The sequence below is a fragment of the Salvelinus sp. IW2-2015 genome, linkage group LG18, assembly GCF_002910315.2.
Source record: "Salvelinus sp. IW2-2015 linkage group LG18, ASM291031v2, whole genome shotgun sequence".
NCBI lineage: Eukaryota > Metazoa > Chordata > Actinopteri > Salmoniformes > Salmonidae > Salvelinus > Salvelinus sp. IW2-2015.
The window spans coordinates 52980599-52997524 of record NC_036858.1 but is presented as its reverse complement, the minus strand read 5'-3'; the positions used below and the strand labels follow the sequence as shown (position 1 = coordinate 52997524).

At 41.4% G+C, this 16926-nt stretch overlaps 2 protein-coding genes across 3 annotated transcripts in view; both read left to right on the top strand.

The window, feature by feature from the left end:
• The window catches only part of LOC111978110 (leucine-rich repeat-containing protein 1), a 77059-nt gene extending 65993 nt beyond the window's left edge, over positions 1-11066 (top strand). For both annotated transcript variants that reach the window (XM_024007929.2, XM_070448601.1), the window contains exons 13-14: positions 5240-5379; positions 7096-11066. In XM_024007929.2, coding sequence (XP_023863697.1) covers positions 5240-5379; positions 7096-7248 — 293 coding nt within the window. In that variant the 3' untranslated portion in view covers positions 7249-11066. The remainder of the gene's footprint in view (positions 1-5239; positions 5380-7095) is intronic.
• Positions 11067-14412: 3346 nt separating this feature from the next.
• On the top strand, positions 14413-16309 carry LOC111977957 (uncharacterized). The gene is made up of 4 exons (XM_070448708.1): positions 14413-14418; positions 15225-15428; positions 15619-15855; positions 16067-16309. Exons 1-4 carry the CDS (start codon positions 14413-14415, stop codon positions 16307-16309), a joined length of 690 nt encoding a protein of 229 aa, XP_070304809.1.
• Positions 16310-16926: the final 617 nt, after the last annotated feature.

Genomic DNA, 16926 nt, shown 5'->3' with positions numbered 1-16926 from the left:
GGGATCACAGAGCCTCTAACCCAGGGTTGTCAAACTCATTTTTCCTGCAGGCTGCATTCGGTCTTCACCGAGGTCCGGAGGRCTGTACATTTTCCTCGCCGTCAAAATGTACTAACATTTTTTTCCTATCCTTCGCTTTTGGAATTCGTTATGCTCCCTGATTGTCTAGTGGACCTGATTGGTGTCACAGTTTTGCCCCAGCTAACACACCTGACTCCAATAATCACCTAATCTTGATCAATCAGCTGTGTTTTGCTAGGGATGGAGAAAGAAGTGTGACACCAATCAGGTCCTCGGGGACTGGAGTTTCTCACCCCTGACTCTAGTGTGACTGTTAGCTTGCTGGACAGAGTGAAGAGACTATAAATGTAGGTCTATTGTAATTTCTACACAGTTGAGATTTGGTTTTAGTCATTTCAATGTCGACGGAGATTGTTTTTCCCTGATTTATTTTTTGTAATACTACCGGTCAAAAGTTTTAGAACACCTACTCATTCAAGGGTTTTTCTACATTGTATAATAATAGTGAAGACATCAAAACTATGAAATAACACATATGGAATCAGGTAGTAACCAAAAAATGTTAAACAAATCTAAATATATTTTATGTTTGAGATTCTTCAAATAGCCACCCTTTGCCTTGATGACAGATTTGCACACTCTTGGCATTCTCTCAACCAGCTTCACCGGGAATGTTTTCCAACAGTCTTGAAGGAGTTCCCACATATGCTGAACACTTGTTGGCTGCTTTTCCATCCAAACATCTCAATTTGGTTGAGCTCGGGGGATTGTGGAGGCCAGGTCGTCTGATGCAGCACTCCACTACTCTCCTTCTTGGTCAAATAGCCCTTACACAGCCTGGAGGTGTGTTGGGTCATTGTCCTGTTGTAAAACAAATGACAGTCCCACTAAGCCCAAACCAGATGGGATGGTGTATTGCTGTGGTAGCCATGCTGGTTAAGTGTGCCTTGAATTCTAAATAAATCACCAACAGTGTCACCAGCAAAGCACCCCTACACCATAACAACTCCTCCTCCATGCTTTAAGGTGGGAAATACAAATGCAGAGATCATCCGTTCACCCACACTGCGTCTCACAAAGACACGGYGGTTGGAACCAAAAATCTCAGATTGTGACTCCAGACCAAAGGACACATTTCCACTGGTCTAATGTCCATTGCTTGTSTTTCTTGACCCAMGCAAGTCTCATCTTATTATTGGTGTCCTTTAGTAGTGTTTTCTTTGCAGCAATTTGACCATGAAGGCCTGATTCACGCAGTCTCCTCTGAGCAGTTGATGTTGAGATGTGTCTGTTACTTGAACTATGTGAAGCATTTATTTGGCTGCAATTTCTGAGGCTGGTAACTCGAATGAACTTGTCCTCTGCAGCAGAGGTAACTCTGGGTCTTCCATTCCTGTGACGGTCCTCATGAGAGCCAGTTTCATGATGGTGCTTGATGGTTTTTGCGACTGCRCTTGAAGAAACTTTCAAAGTTCTTGAAATGTTCCGTATTGACTGACCTTCATGTCTTAAAGTAATGATTGACTGTCATTTCTMTTTGCTTATTTAAGCAGTTCTTGCCATAATATGGACTTGGTCTTTTACCAAATAGGGCTATCTTCTGTATACCCTCCTACCTTGTCGAAACACAACTGATTGGCTCAAAAACGCATTAAGAAGGAAGAAATTCCACAAATGAACTTTTAACAAGGCACACCTGTTAATTCAAATGCATCCGGGTGACTACTCATGAAGCTAGTTGAGAGAATGCCAAGAGTGTGCGAAGCTGTCATCACGTCAAAGGGTGGCTATTTGAAGAATCTGAAATATGACATTTTGTGATACTACATGATTCCATATGTGTTATTTCATAGTTTTGATGTCTTCACTGTTATTCTACAATGTAGAAAATAGTAAAAATAAATGAAAAACCTTGAATGAGTAGGTGTTCTAAAACGTTTGACGTGTGTGTGTACAATTCGGAAAGTGTTCTGAGATCTTGACTTTGTACACATTTTGTTATGTTACAGCCTTTTTCTAAAATGGATTAATAAAATAAAAAATCATCATCAATCTACACACAATACCATATGAAAAGCAAAAATAGGTTTTTAGATTTTTTGGTAATTTATAGAAAATACAAACGATACTTATTACTTAAGTATTCAGACCTTTGTGAGACTCGAAATTGAGCACAGGTGCATCCTGTTTCCTTCATCATCCTTAAGATTTTTCTACGAACTTCATTGGAGTCCACCTGTGGTAAATGTCAGTTGATTGGACATGATTTGGAAAGGCACACACCTGTCTATATAAGGTCCCACAGTTGACAGTGCATGTCAGAGCAAAACCCAAGCCATGAGGTCGAAGGAATTGTCCGTAGAGCCCCGATACAGGATTATGTTTAGGCACGGACTGGGGAAGGGTACAAAAAAATGTCTGCAGCATTGAAGGTCCCCAAGAACACAGTGGACACCGTCATTCTTACACGGAACCCAAACCGGCTGCGTGCGTGCGCCATCGGGCATAAATGTATTTTGTCCCACCACACCAAACGCTATCACGACACGCAGATTAAAATATCAAAACAAACTCTGAACCAATTACATTAATTTGGGGACAKGTCGAAAAGCATTAAACATTTATGGCAATTTAGCTAGCTAGCTTGCACTTGCTAGCTAATTTGTCCTATTTAGCTAGCTTGCTGTTGCTAGCTAATTTGTCCTAGGATATAAACATTGAGTTGTTATTTTACCTGCAATGCACAAAGTCCTCTACTCCGACAATTAATCCACACATAAAACGGTCAACCGAATTGTTTCATCTCTCCTTCTAGGCCTTTTCTTCTCTTGACTTTATATTGCGATTGGCAACTTTCATATATTAGGTGCATTACTGCCACTGAACTCGTTCGTCTTTCAGTCACCCACGTGGGTATATCYAATGAGGAGATGGCATGTGGGTAMCTGCTTCTATAAACCAATGAGGAGATGGGAGAGGCAGTGTGATCTGCGTCACAAATAGAACTGACTTATATTTTAGCCCTTGGCAACGCAGATGCTCGCGAGCAGTGTGGGTGCAATAATTGAATAATAAAGATTTCTAAATGTATTTTGCAATGCTCGCGCACGCGACACGAGCGTTGTAGTCAGCATGTTAAATGGGAGAAGTTTGGAACCACCAAGACTCTTCCTAGAGCTGGCCGCCCSGCCAAACTGAGCAGGGGGAGAAGGGCCTTGGTCAGGGAGGTGACCAAGAACCCGATGGTCACTCTGACAGAGCTCCAGAGTTGCTCTGTAGAGGTAGGAGAACCTTCCAGAAGGACAGCAATCTCTACAGCAGTCCACCAATCAGGCTTTTATGTAGAGTGGCCAGACGGAAGCCACTCCTCAGTAAAAGGCACATGACAGCCCGCTTGGAGTTTGCCAAAAGGTACCTAAAGACTCTCAGACCGTGAGGAACAAGATTCTCTGGTCTGATGAGGTCAAGATTGAACTCTTTGGCCTGAATGCCAAACGTCACGTCTGGAGGAAACCTGTCACCATCCCTATTGTGAAGCATGGTGGCGGCAGCATGTTTTTCAGTGGCAAGGACTGGGAGATTAGTCAGGATYGAGGGAAAGATGAACGATGTAAAGTACAGAGAGATCATTGATGAAAATCTGCTCCAGAGCACTCAGGACCTCAGACGAAGTTCGAACATTCACCATCGACCAGGACAACGACTCTAAGCATACAGCCAAGACAATGCATGAGTGGTTTCGGGACAAGGCTCTGAATGTCCTTGAGTGGCCCAGCCAGAGCCCAGACTTTACCCCGATCAAACATCTCTGGAGAGACTTGAAAATAGCTGTGCATCGACGCTCCCCATCCAACCTGAAAGGGCTTGAAAGGATCTGCAGAGAAGAATGGAAGAAACTCCCCAAATACAGGTGTRCCAAGCTTGTAGCGTCATACCCAAGAAGACTTGAGGCTGTAATCACTGCCAAAGGTGCTTCAACAAAGTACTGAGTAAAAGTTCTGAATACTTTTGTAAATGTGATATTTCAGTTTATAAAAATAAAAAGTGCAACATATCAAAATAAAATGTGTCATTATGGTGTATTGTGTGTAGATTGATGAGAAGAAAACAAATATATTTAATTAATTTTACAATAAGGCTGTAACAGAATGTAGAAAAAAATCAAGGCGTCTGAATATTTTCCGAGTGCACTGTGTAACATTTTTATAGCATTTTTATTCAACCACCTGCGGGCCGGATTAAGTGGGATTCCATGCTTGATCTGATCCTATGCTGCCCCCAAGGGTCTGCTCCTCTGCTATGTATTGGAAAATTAAAAGACCTCAGTGGATTGGACAGCTTTAAAAAAAAAAAAAAAATTATTTTTATTTAACTAGGCAAGTCAGTTAAGAATAAATTCTTATTTATAATGACGACCTAGGAACACTGGGTTAACTGCCTTGTTCATGGCCAGAACGACAGACTTTTACCTTGTCAGCTCGGGGATTCGATCTAGCCATCTTTCGGTTACTAGCCCAACGCTCTAACCAGTAGGCTGCCTGCTGCCCCAGATAAAGAGGCTTACCTCCCGACTGAACTTCAGCCATTAAAATCTTTCTGTGCTGGGCGAGGAGAGGCTCGCTCTCTAACTCAGCTGAGGCCTGGTGGAATCTAGGCCTGATCCAACTGTTGATAGTGATTATTTTGCGCAATCTCCACAACCTGGTTGCTGCACCCATATGTCCCATATGTCATGTTTTTATTTTATTTGAATCATTGAGTGAATGACTACGGAGCATGTTTCTTGTTACGCCCATCCCCCTTAGTCCCTGACGTGCCTCGGAATGAGAGGACTATGTGCTTATGTTCCATTCCATGACCCTCATTCACTTGTGGAGCAGCAGATGAGGATCTAAAACTTGTGGAGGTCAAGTCAGTGAGCTCGAGTTGGGGGGGGGATTGTCTAGCTGTAAGCTTGTGGCTAAACTGGGATTTGAAACTGTGATCTGGATGGTTCCAAGTGCTCATCTGGGKGGTTTGGGGGTGCAGATTGAGTGATGCAATCATACCAAACACGTTGATTTTAATCAGTTGGAGAACTCAGGCCACTTTTGTGTTAGTTTTCACACAGGTTTTACATTTCAAGCGTGCATGTAAACATCATTTTGAAAAGCCAATTATTAATAAAGATGTGAATGATTACTATCCTCACACACACATCAAATGTATCCTGTTTTAGGCTCAGACAACCTGGCTCGCTGCGGTGCTCTGGAGAGCCTGGTGAATGATGTGGTTGATGACACCTGGGATGACAGGGCCATGAACAGGATCAGTGCCATCCACTTCCTGGATGATGACGATGACGAGGATGATGAAAAGGTGAGGTGAAGCGCTAGAAGTGTGTGAAGAGACTAAGGTTGTGGTGAGGAGTGTGTGAAGGGGAATGACAGGAGGCGATGAGGTAGAAAAGACCTTTCACCATTCACAGGGGTCGTTTGAAGCGTCAACTGTCAATACTCAATCACTAAACAAGGAATAGAGATTTAAAAATATATATATTCAACTAATATAAAGCATTGTTGAGTCCATTAACTGGTTGAAAACTAGGTTTAGTCTTTCAGATCTTTTAAATTACAGTCGGGTCCAAAATGATTGTTAGCCTTGATAAAGATGAGCAAAAAAAGACTGTATAAAATAAATAATACAAATACTGAGCTATATTGTATGTAAAAGGAAAAAAAGACAATTGCTCAGATAAATATTTTGTTTAACAATTTAATATTATTTTTCCTCAAAGATGAGAGTCAAAATTATTCGTCTGCGCTTATGGACTTGCCCTCTTCAATTCAAGTCTCATAAAATATTTTTAGAAAAGGGCTCAGTTCCATTAATAATAGAATATGCCATTTAGCAGACGCTTTTATCTAAAGCGACTTAGTCATGTGCGCATTTTTATTTATTTTTTACGTATGGATAGTCRTTATCTTCGGAAGGTAAGGTATTGAAAACAGAGGTGCCAATAATTTTGACCCCTAGCTTTTTGAGAAAAAAWKGACTTGTTAAACAAAATCTCTTTCTCTGTGCAACTGTATTAGTATAAAATAGTATCCCCATTTTCTTTAGCATACAATATATATACAGTATTAAAGAAAAACATTTTTATCAAGGTTGCCAATAATTTGGGACCTTACTGTATGTCCAAGTGCATATGTACACTCAGTTGCCAGTTTATTAGGTAGACCCATATAGTACCGGATCATRACCACATTTGCTTCCAGAACAGCTTGAATTCTTTGGGGACATGGAAATGTTGCTCAAATGGTATCAAGGGACCTAAGGTGTACTAGGCCYTGGACTCATGCTGCTTACACCAAATCCTGACTCTGCCATCAGCGTGACACAACATGAACCGGGATTCGTCGGASCAGGGCAATGTTTTTTTCCCACTCCTCAATTGTTCAGTGTTGGTGATTGCGTGCCCACTGGAGCCGCCACTTGTTTTTAGCTGATAGGAGTGGAACCTGGTGTGGTCATTTGCTGCAATAGCCCATCCGTGACAAGGACTGAGATGCGAATTTCACACCACTGTTGTTCTGCTCCATTATTTGCCGGTTTGTGGCCCACCTGTTCGCTTGCACGATTCTTGCCATTCTCTTTCGACCTCTAATCAACAAGCTGTTTTTTGCACTATTTTCAGGAAAGCCTAGACACTACTGTGCATGAAAAGCCTAGAAGGCCGCCATTTCTGAGATACTGGAACCGGCGCGCCAGGCACTGATGATYATACCACGGTTAAAGTTGCTTAGGTCACCCGTTTTGCCCATTCTAATGTTCAATCGAACAGTAACTGAATGCCTCAATGCCTGTCTTCCTGCTTTACAGTATATAGCAAGTCATGGCCATGTGACTCACTGTCTGTAGAAACGAACCATGCATAAACTGGTGATTGAGTGTATAACATATTATATACGTTGCTATGAAGGTAATATAATACATGACAGAATGACAGACCTGTTGTATAATCTGGGTCCATTCAGTCATACAGATCCGTCTCACTGTTTCTCCTCCCTGTCCCTCTTTGTTTCCTCCCCACAGGGAACGCTGATGCGACGGGCCACTCCTCACCCAGGCGAGCTGAAGACTATGAAGAAAGCAGCGGAGAACCTCCGCAACGACCTGAACGCCGCCAAAGGCCTGGATTCCAACAAAAACGAGGTCAATAATGCTACAGTCACCACGTCTGTGTGACTCTTACCTCAGAAACATTCTTACCTCCTGTGTCTCTCGCCATGTTCTCCTGCACAACCCCTCGAACCTACATTTCCCCACAAACCCCTCTGCGATCTACCTACCCCTCCTGCAGCTCATCCCTGGGACTCTGCTGTGATCCTCTTGTCCAGTATCTTACTTCATTTCCAATACCCTGCACGGTATCTGGCTCAGACTACCAGGGCCTATGTGCCTTCTTTTCAAACAGCAATAATATGCACAGGTGTGCTATTTTTTAAAGTTAGTGCTTTTTAAAGATGTATTTTTTCCTTTTTTTACAGACAATAGGTAGTTGCACTACTGTAAGTCTTAAGTATATTAAATATTGTTGACATCTTTATATATATTTGTTTTATTTTTTAAACACTGGGGGAATATTTCTTTTTACATTTTGGGGATACTTAGTTTTGGACCTACTGATTTAAGAATTATTGTATAGTCATTTGTGAATATTGATACTTTTATACTTTTTGGCAGCTCAGATGGTGTAAATTAAAACAATGTATAGCAAGTTTCTTAAACTATCGCAGAATTTAAAAAAATAAGTTATATCTTGGTATTTGGTACGTATTTTATTTCCTTTTTAGTGTTTTCTTTTTAAGTAAAGAAATTAACAAAAATGCAGTTGCTAATGTCTTATCAAAACAATATAATTCCCTTTGGGTGAGTAGACAGCCTCGAATCTTCTTTTCTACTCCATTGTCTAACTTCTTAATCAAATCCTAAACTCACTTTTATATAGACATGTTTGGTAATTTTGTAATTAAGTTTGGAACATGTACCATAACCACTCTCCCACAACAGATTGAGTGGAAGTGACAAGGCTGTCTTAMCTTTTTTCATTGCGATTCACTGCTTTGAAATGTTTTCTTAATACCAGATACCAGAAACAGCTGCATTTTAACATTTGCCACTTTCTCCCTTTAGCATATGAGCTTAGACTTTCAATGGCCAATTTCATTACAAACAAGGTAATAAGGACCAGGGTGGAATCTTTTGAAAATGCAGTTTAAGCATACACTAATGCACTTCTTTAAGTTTATTGCGTCTTAATAAAAACAGATTGTTCTTCAAATGGTACACTACAACATTGATTTAACTTTTTTTGTTTTAAATGTATTTCAAGGAGAGGACCATATAAATTTGTTTTAATGTGGAGTTCATCTTTTAAAATTATTTTCTTTAATGATCAAGCTGCACAAAAACACAATTTGAAATTGGCATGGACACTGAGCCTACAGATTTGGATTACTTTTAACCACTGATAAAATAAAATGGGTTTAAAACCAAACATGATTCGTTATTCCCCTTAACTTCGTTTTTAGTCCATTAGTCTTTAGAGTTTCAGCCTTTAGTCCTTTATGAAAAATGTAGACCTTCCGTTTTTGCTTCACCATCTCACAATTGTTAACATGTCATCTAACGTCTCATAACTGTTAACATGTCAAATCATAAATGCCATATTTTTTGTATTCAAGCCGCACATGCCCGTTATCATTGMTTATTCTTAAATACTGTATGTATTTGCCATTAAAATTGGATTAGACTTTAACCGTTTAATTTTTTTAAAGGAAATCACTCAGTTTTAACAAAGCCCATTGATAAAGAGCTCATCAGGGTGGTCATTCACATACACACGTTAGTACTTTTTCCTCAACCATTCATCTCCTGTTTTGTCCATCCAACTTGCATTGCATGACTTGTGTATATAGTATGCAACACCTCACCTAACTGTCATGTGCTGTATGTGAAGTCTGCTTGTCTTGAAATGAGAGTGTAAGTATGGACTGYATTCAATGTTGCATTCACAAAGTTTAAATTCCATGTGTTTATCTCAAGTAGATGTTTATATTGTATTAATACAATGCAATGAGTATCGTTATCCCTAACCGTGCCCTGGTTTTATTTAGGCTTTTAAAAGCAAATTATACATCCCCTGAACAGCTTGTATGATTTTCAAGTCTACAGTGCCTTCAGAAAGTATTCATACCTCTTGACTTATTCCACATTTTGTTCTTACAGCCTGAATTCAAAATGGTTTAAATATATTTTTTCCCCACCTATCTACACACAATACCCCATAATGACAAAGTGAAACATGGTTTTAGACATTTTTGCTAATTTATTGAAAATGAAATACCTAATTTACATAAGTATTGACCCGCCTGAGTCAATACAAGTTAGAATTACCGCTGTGAGTCTTTCTGGGCAAGTCTGAGCTTTGCACACCTGGATTGTACACTATTTGSCCATTTATTATTTTCAAACCGCTTCAAGCTCTGGCAAATTGGATGTTGATCGTTGCTAGACAACCATTTTCAAGAWTTGCCTAGGGTTTCAAATAGATTTAAGTCAAAACTGTAACTCGGCTATACAGGAACATTCACTGTCTTCTTGGTAAGCAACCCCAGTATAGATTTGGCCTTGTTTTAGGTTATTGTCCTGCTGAAAGGGGAATTCATCTCCCACTATCTGGTGGAAAGCAGACTGAACCAGGTTTTACTCTTGAATTTTGCCTGTGCTTTGCTCCATTCAGTTTMTTTTTGTATCCTGAAAAACTCCCCAGTCCGTAATGATTACAAGMATACTCATAACATGATGCAGCCGCCACTATGCTTGAAAAATATGGAGTATACAGATAGCCTAGTGGTTAGAGTGTTGGTTAGTGACCCGAAAGGTTGCTGGAACAAATCCCGAGCTGACACGGTAAATACTGYCGTTCTGCCCCTGAACAAGTCAGTTAACCCACTGTAGGCCGTCATTGTAAATAAGAATTTGTTCTTAACTGACTTGTCTAGTTAAATAAAGGTTTCATTTTTTTATTTTAAAAAGTGTTGTATTGGATTTGCCCCAAACATAACACTGTATTGAGAACAGGATGCATGTTTTGGAATAGTTTTCTGTACATTCTTCCTTTTCACTCTATCAATTAGGTTAGTATTGTGGAGTAACAAGAATGTTGTTGATCCATCCTCAGTTTTCTCATATCACAGTCATTAAACTCTGTTTTAAAATCCCTGGGTGGTTTTCTTGCTCTCCGGCAAGTGAGTTAGGAAGGGMGCCTGTATCTTTGTAGTGACTGGGTGTATTGAAACACCATGCTCAAAGGGATATTTTTACCCATCTACCAATACTGTAGGTGCCCTTCTTTGTGAGACATTGTAAAACCTTCTTGTCTTTGTGGTTTAATCTTTGTTTGAAATTCACTGTGGGACTGAGGGACCTTAAAGATAATTGTATGTGTGGGATACAGAGATGGGGTAGTAATTCCAAAATCATGTTAAACGCTATTATTATTAAACAGAGGCCATGCAGTTTGTGACTTGTTAAACAAATGTGTACTCTTGAACTTATTTAGGCTTGCCATAAAAAATGGGTTGAATACTTAATGACTCAAGACAATTCAGCTTTTCATTTTGAATTACTTTGTAAACATTTCAAACAACTTCATTCCACTTTGACATTATGGGGTATTGTGTGTAGGCCAGTGACCATAAATCCCATTTTAATACATTTTAAATTCAGGCTGTAGCACAACAAAATGTAAGTCAAGGGTTTGTGAATACTTTCTGAAGGCACGATATCACCCTGCTTCTGAAGTGTTCTGGTCCTTAATAGATAACCAATGGAACTGTATAGCTTACTTTTCCTTATCTGCCATTTTGTAAAGGAAGTGTATACATCTCCCAAAGGGACTGTCTCTCTGATTTCATCATTCCTGGAAAGGCAGAGCTCACTGTTTCCTGCCATGTCAGTAAACTTCTATAATTGATTAAAGCCTCTAGATTTCTACAATATCCTTTGGTCTTAACAGCTGCAATGATGTACGTGGTGCTTTGCCTCTGAAACCTAACAGAAATKAAATACACTGCTCAAAAAAATAAAGGGAACACTTAAACAACACAATGTAACTCCAAGTCAATCACACTTCTGTGAAATCARACTGTCCACTTAGGAAGCAACACTGATTGACAATAAATTTCACATGCTGTTGTGCAAATGGGATAGACAACAGGTGGAAAGTATAGGCAATTAGCAAGACACCCCCAATAAAGGAGTGGTTCTGCAGGTGGTGACCACAGACCACTTCTCAGTTCCTATGCTTCCTGGCTGATGTTTTGGTCACTTTTGAATGCTGGCGGTGCTTTCACTCTAGTGGTAGCATGAGACGGCGTCTACAACCCACACAAGTGGCTCAGGTAGTGCAGCTCATCCAGGATGGCACATCAATGCGAGCTGTGGCAAGAAGGTTTGGCTGTGTTGTCAGCGTAGTGTCCAGAGCATGGAGGCGCTACAGGAGACAGGCCAGTACATCAGGAGAGTGGAGGAGGCCGTAGGAGGGCAACAACCCAGCAGCAGGACCGCTACCTCCGCCTTTGTGCAAGGAGGAGCACTGCCAGAGCCCTGCAAAATGACCTCCAGCAGGCCACAAATGTGCATGTGTCTGCTCAAACGGTCAGAAACAGACTCCATGAGGGTGGTATGAGGGCCCGACGTCCACAGGTGGGGTTGTGCTTACAGCCCAACACCGTGCAGGACGTTTGGCATTTGCCAGAGAACACCAAGATTGGCAAATTCGCCACTGGCGCCCTGTGCTCTCACAGATGAAAGCAGGTTCACACTGAGCACCGTGACAGACATGACAGAGTCTGGAGACGTCATGGAGAAGTTCTGCTGCCTGCAACATCCTCCAGCATGACCGGTTTGGCGGTGGGTCAGTCATGGTGTGGGGTGGCATTTCTTTGGGGGCCGCACCAGCCCTCCATGTGCTCGCCAGAGGTAGCCTGACTGCCATTAGGTACCGAGATGAGATCCTCAGACCCTTGTGAGACCATATGCTGGTGCGGTTGGCCATGGGTTTCCTCCTAATGCAGGACAATGCTAGACCTCATGTGGCTGGAGTGTGTCAGCAGTTCCTGCAAGAGGAAGGCATTGATGCTATGGACTGGCCCGCCCGTTCCCCAGACCTGATCCAATTGAGCACATCTGGGACATCATGTCTCGCTCCATCCACCAACGCCACGTTGCACACAGACTGTCCAGGAGTTGGCGGATGCTTTAGTCCAGGTCTGGGAGGAGATCCCTCAGGAGACCATCCGCCACCTCATCAGGAGCATGCCCAGGCGTTGTAGGGAGGTCATACAGGCACGTGGAGGCCACACACACTACTGAGCCTCATTTTGACTTGTTTTAAGGACATTACATCAAAGTTGGATCAGCCTGTAGTGTGGTTTTCCACTTTAATTTTGAGTGTGACTCCAAATCCAGACCTCCATGGGTTGATAAATTTGATTTCCATTGATCATTTTTGTGTGATTTTGTTGTCAGCACATTCAACTATGTAAAGAAAAAAGAATTTAATAAGAATATTTCATTCATTAAGATCTAGGATGTGTTATTTTAGTGTTCCCTTTATTTTTTTGAGCAGTGTACAATCAACTACTGATAAATATGCATAGAGCTGGTCGTGCCCGGCACTGAATTGCATGAGCATGCAGTTCTCAAGTGTGTAAATTAATTAAGAAGAATGTAAACTAATTGAGACTGGAAAACAAAGTTTCCTTTCATCTGAAAAGTAGACAGATATACCGTCCCGGTAAGAACATAATTTCACAAGAACTAATTATCTCTGAAAACAGTACTGCTACATTACATAGCATTCCTCCTCATGCCATGGTGCTTTTTTTGGCAACCTGTCTAGTCCCTGCACAGTGAACTCACTGTATCATRATTCCATTTTAATCCTTCAAAAATACAAATATTTAATCTGAGCATTATTAGTGCCAATGATCTGAAGGTAAATAAAATTTTTGTTCATAATCAAATAAAGTGTATTGCTGCTTAACAATACATAATCTAACACATTTTTCTGTGTTAAAGTATAATTTATGTATAATGTGCATCTGGTTTTCTCCTGGCTTTGTATTCTTATTGTGCAATAACTTCTGGATTTATCTAATTTTGAACAGCAACGCCTTAAAGGTTCAATTCAGCTATTTTGACTTTATCAAATATTTTCKGGGTAACAATTAAGTACCTGATTTGTTTTTTAAATTAAAATCTAAAAAAATTAAGAAATAGCTTCTTAGCAAAGAAAAACCTCTCGAACAAGGATTTTGCTAGGACTGTCTAGGAGTGGTTTGAGTGGGGAAGGTAAAACTGAAAATTAGCTGTTATTGGCAGAGAGTTGTGGAACTATTTCTTATTGGTCTATTAACTAATTTACTGCATGTGTTACCATGAAAGGCCAAAACTCCCTCCCACCAAAACAGGCAGAAATTTCAGCTGGACTTTTCAAACATCTCTTACACTAAAAGGTGTTATCATTTTCACAATTTCAGTATTATATATATAATTTCAGTATTATTTATATATATATATAAATATATATATAAACCACAGGAATATCTCATTTTTGACTGCTCTAGGCCTTTAAGATGGAGATAATTGGAATGTACAAAGTTAAATAGCTTTTGGGGTCTTGGCTACTATTTCACAGCACTTGGACACAGTCCACATACACTACATGACCAAARGTATGTGCAAACATGCTCATTGAACATCTCACTCCAAAATCATGGGCATTAATATGGAGTTGGTCCCCCCTTTGCTGTTTTAACAGCCTCTCTTCTTCTGGGAAGGCTTTCCACTAGATGTTGGAACATTGCTGCAGGGACTTGCTTCCATTCAGCCATGAGCATTAGTGAGGTTGGGCACGGATGTTGGACGATTAGGCCTGGCTCGCATTCAGCGTTCCAATTCATGGGGTTGAGGTCAGGGCTCTGTGCAGGCAAGTCAAGTTCTTCCACACCGATCTCAACAAACCATTTCTGTATGGACCTCACTTTGTGTACAGGGCCATTGTCATGCTGAAACAGGGAAGGGCCTTCCCCAAACAAAATTGGGAGCACAGAATTGTCTAGAATGTCATTGTATGCTGTAGCGTTAAGATTTCCCTTCACTGGAACRAAGGCGCCTAGCCCGAACCATGAAAAACAGCCCCAGACCATTATTCCTCCTCCACCAAACTTTACAGTTGGCACTATGCATTGGGGCAGGTAGCGTTCTCCTGGCATCCGCCAAACCCGGATTCAAGCATTATTCATCACTCCAGAGAATGCATTTCCACTGCTCCAGAGTCCAATGGCGGTGAGCTTTACACCACTCCAGCCGACGCTTGTCATTGCGCATGGCGATCTTGGGTTTGTGTGCGGCTGCTTGGCCATGGAAACTCATTTCATGAAACACCTGACGAACAGTTATTGTGCTGACGTTGCTTCCAGAGGCAGTTTGGAACTCTGTAGTGTGTGTTGCAACTGAGGACAGACAATTCTTATGCGCTACATGCTTCAGCATTCGGAGGTCCCATTCTGTGGACTACCACTTCACGGCTGAGCTGTTATTGCTCCTAGACGTTTCCACTTCACAATAACAGTACTTACAGTTGACTGGGGCAGCTCTAGCAGGTCAGAAATTTGATGAACTGACTTGTTGGAAAGGTGGCATCCTATTACAGTGCCACGTTGAAAGTCACTGAGCTCTTCAGTAAGGCCATTCTAATGCCAATGTTTGTCTATGGAGATTGTATGGCTTTGTGCTCGATTTTATACCTGTCAGCAACGGTTGTTGGCTGAAACAGCCGAATCCACTAATTTGAAGTGGTGTCCACATGCTTTTGTGTATATAGTGTACATTCCTGCTTATGAATTTAAAAGAAAAGTAAAGGCAGGTTGTAAGCTGAATGGTATGTACAAATGTTTATTGTGTTACTGTGCGTACACTGTGCACTATTTCAGTTTAAAACTAAATGACACAATTTTAAAGTAGATTTATTTATCTTTGAAGTGTAATCTCAATCAGCAAAATGAGCTCTGATCCACAATCAGACTAATCTGCAATCATTGTAGACTAATCATAACATGTTTAGCTATGCATGATATTTTCTGACTCTCCAGGGGTGTAGAAATGCTCAGGCTAACACATCCTCCAGTGGCAGCAGTAGCCAYAACTGGCCCATCTCTGGCCTGCGCTGGGTGGGAGCCTCCAAGGAGCTCCTGCATGGGGGCCTCAACCTGTTCCCCGTCAATGACAGCGTGAGGGGGCGCTGCTCCAGTCCAGAGAAGGATGCTGAGCAGATCGAGGAGGAACAGCTTGAAGACGTGAGCGTACTCTTTTGATTAGATTTTCTTTCGATTTTGAGGTCTCACTTTGTTGACGTCCCACTTATTGGGTATATTTTTTTCTGTCTCCAGAGGTCAAGATCAAAAGGTTGTACTTAAGCTGCTGAAAGCTACAGATTGCAACTTTTTCCTTTCTCTCCCTCTTCCTTCTCTTCCTCCCTTCTCCCAGGATGGTTCYGTCCATTTCTCTGAGGGAGAGGGGATGCCCAGGAGGTTCAGGCATGACAGAGGAGACAACCAGGAGGACAGGAAACTGCAGCGATGCAGAGCTCAGCAAGCAGGGCCCAGTCCCCAGTCCCCCCCACATAGCACTGAAAACCTTGCTAGCTCCGGGAAACAGGTCCAAGCTGGGGCTGCCGACAGGACCTCGTCACACGAATCGGTCATCTCCAAAGTGCCCTTAAGAGTAAATCTGCACGCCCTATGATATAATGTATTCCATTTGTTTTTCAAACTTCAGTTCCTACTAGTGTTACAATGCAAGTCCCATGGTATAGAAGCTTTGTGGTATTGGTGTACTATAATTTTTCATTTGTATGCAGGCCAAGTTCTTTCTGTAGGTCGCTCTGTTGAGATACAGTCTCATTTGTACTCTAATTGTGTTTTTTCCCACTTAGCTACAGATCAAAGTTTGCGGCCAGAGGGGCAGTCTGGGAATCAGCATTGCAGGAGGGAAGGGCTCTCTGCCTTACAAGGAGCATGATGAGGTCAGCCTTATCGCAGGAGCAGCAGAGCTGTCAGACTTGATGCAGCACTGCTGCAACTCCAATCGAAGCACCACCTCCTGCATTATAACCATAGYTAATAACAATATCTGTGGAGTGGCATTTATAAATGACAGGAATGTTAACCAGCAGTAATATAGCAGAATATTTACTTAAGCAGTTGATATTACATTTCAGTGGTAGGTCTCAGCTGACTTAAGAAGCATGAGAGATGCAGACAAATCCAGATTCCGATTATTGGAGGCGCAGTGAAACCACAGTTGATTAAAAAAATTCCCTTTATCATGTTCACCATTTAAATGCCAGTTGTTGTACTACTACTAGTGTATATTTTCCTTTTTCAGGGCATCTTTATTTCCAGAGTGTCGAAAGGAGGGCCATCAGAAAAGGCGGGGGTCCACATTGGAGACAGAGTACTGGAGGTTGGACCCAAACATCCTCCCATGTTTATAGTCCCTGTAGTTTTAGCCGATCTGATTATTTACATGTAGGTCTTATGACCACCATATGTTAAATCACCAGCCTACATCCCCTCCATACCAGGCTTAGTAAAAGAGGCCATTGCAATTCACCTCCTGGCCAGCGGAGGGTGCCATTAGATGGACACAAATGCACAAACTGTTGGCTGCAGTGTTAGACAGCTTCTCTTTCTGCATGTATAGGCTACTGTTACAACGGAGTTATGCTGGTTTGTAGAACAAAAAATATTTTGCTCTAAAAGCAAGTATACAAAAATCTATATATGAGTGATA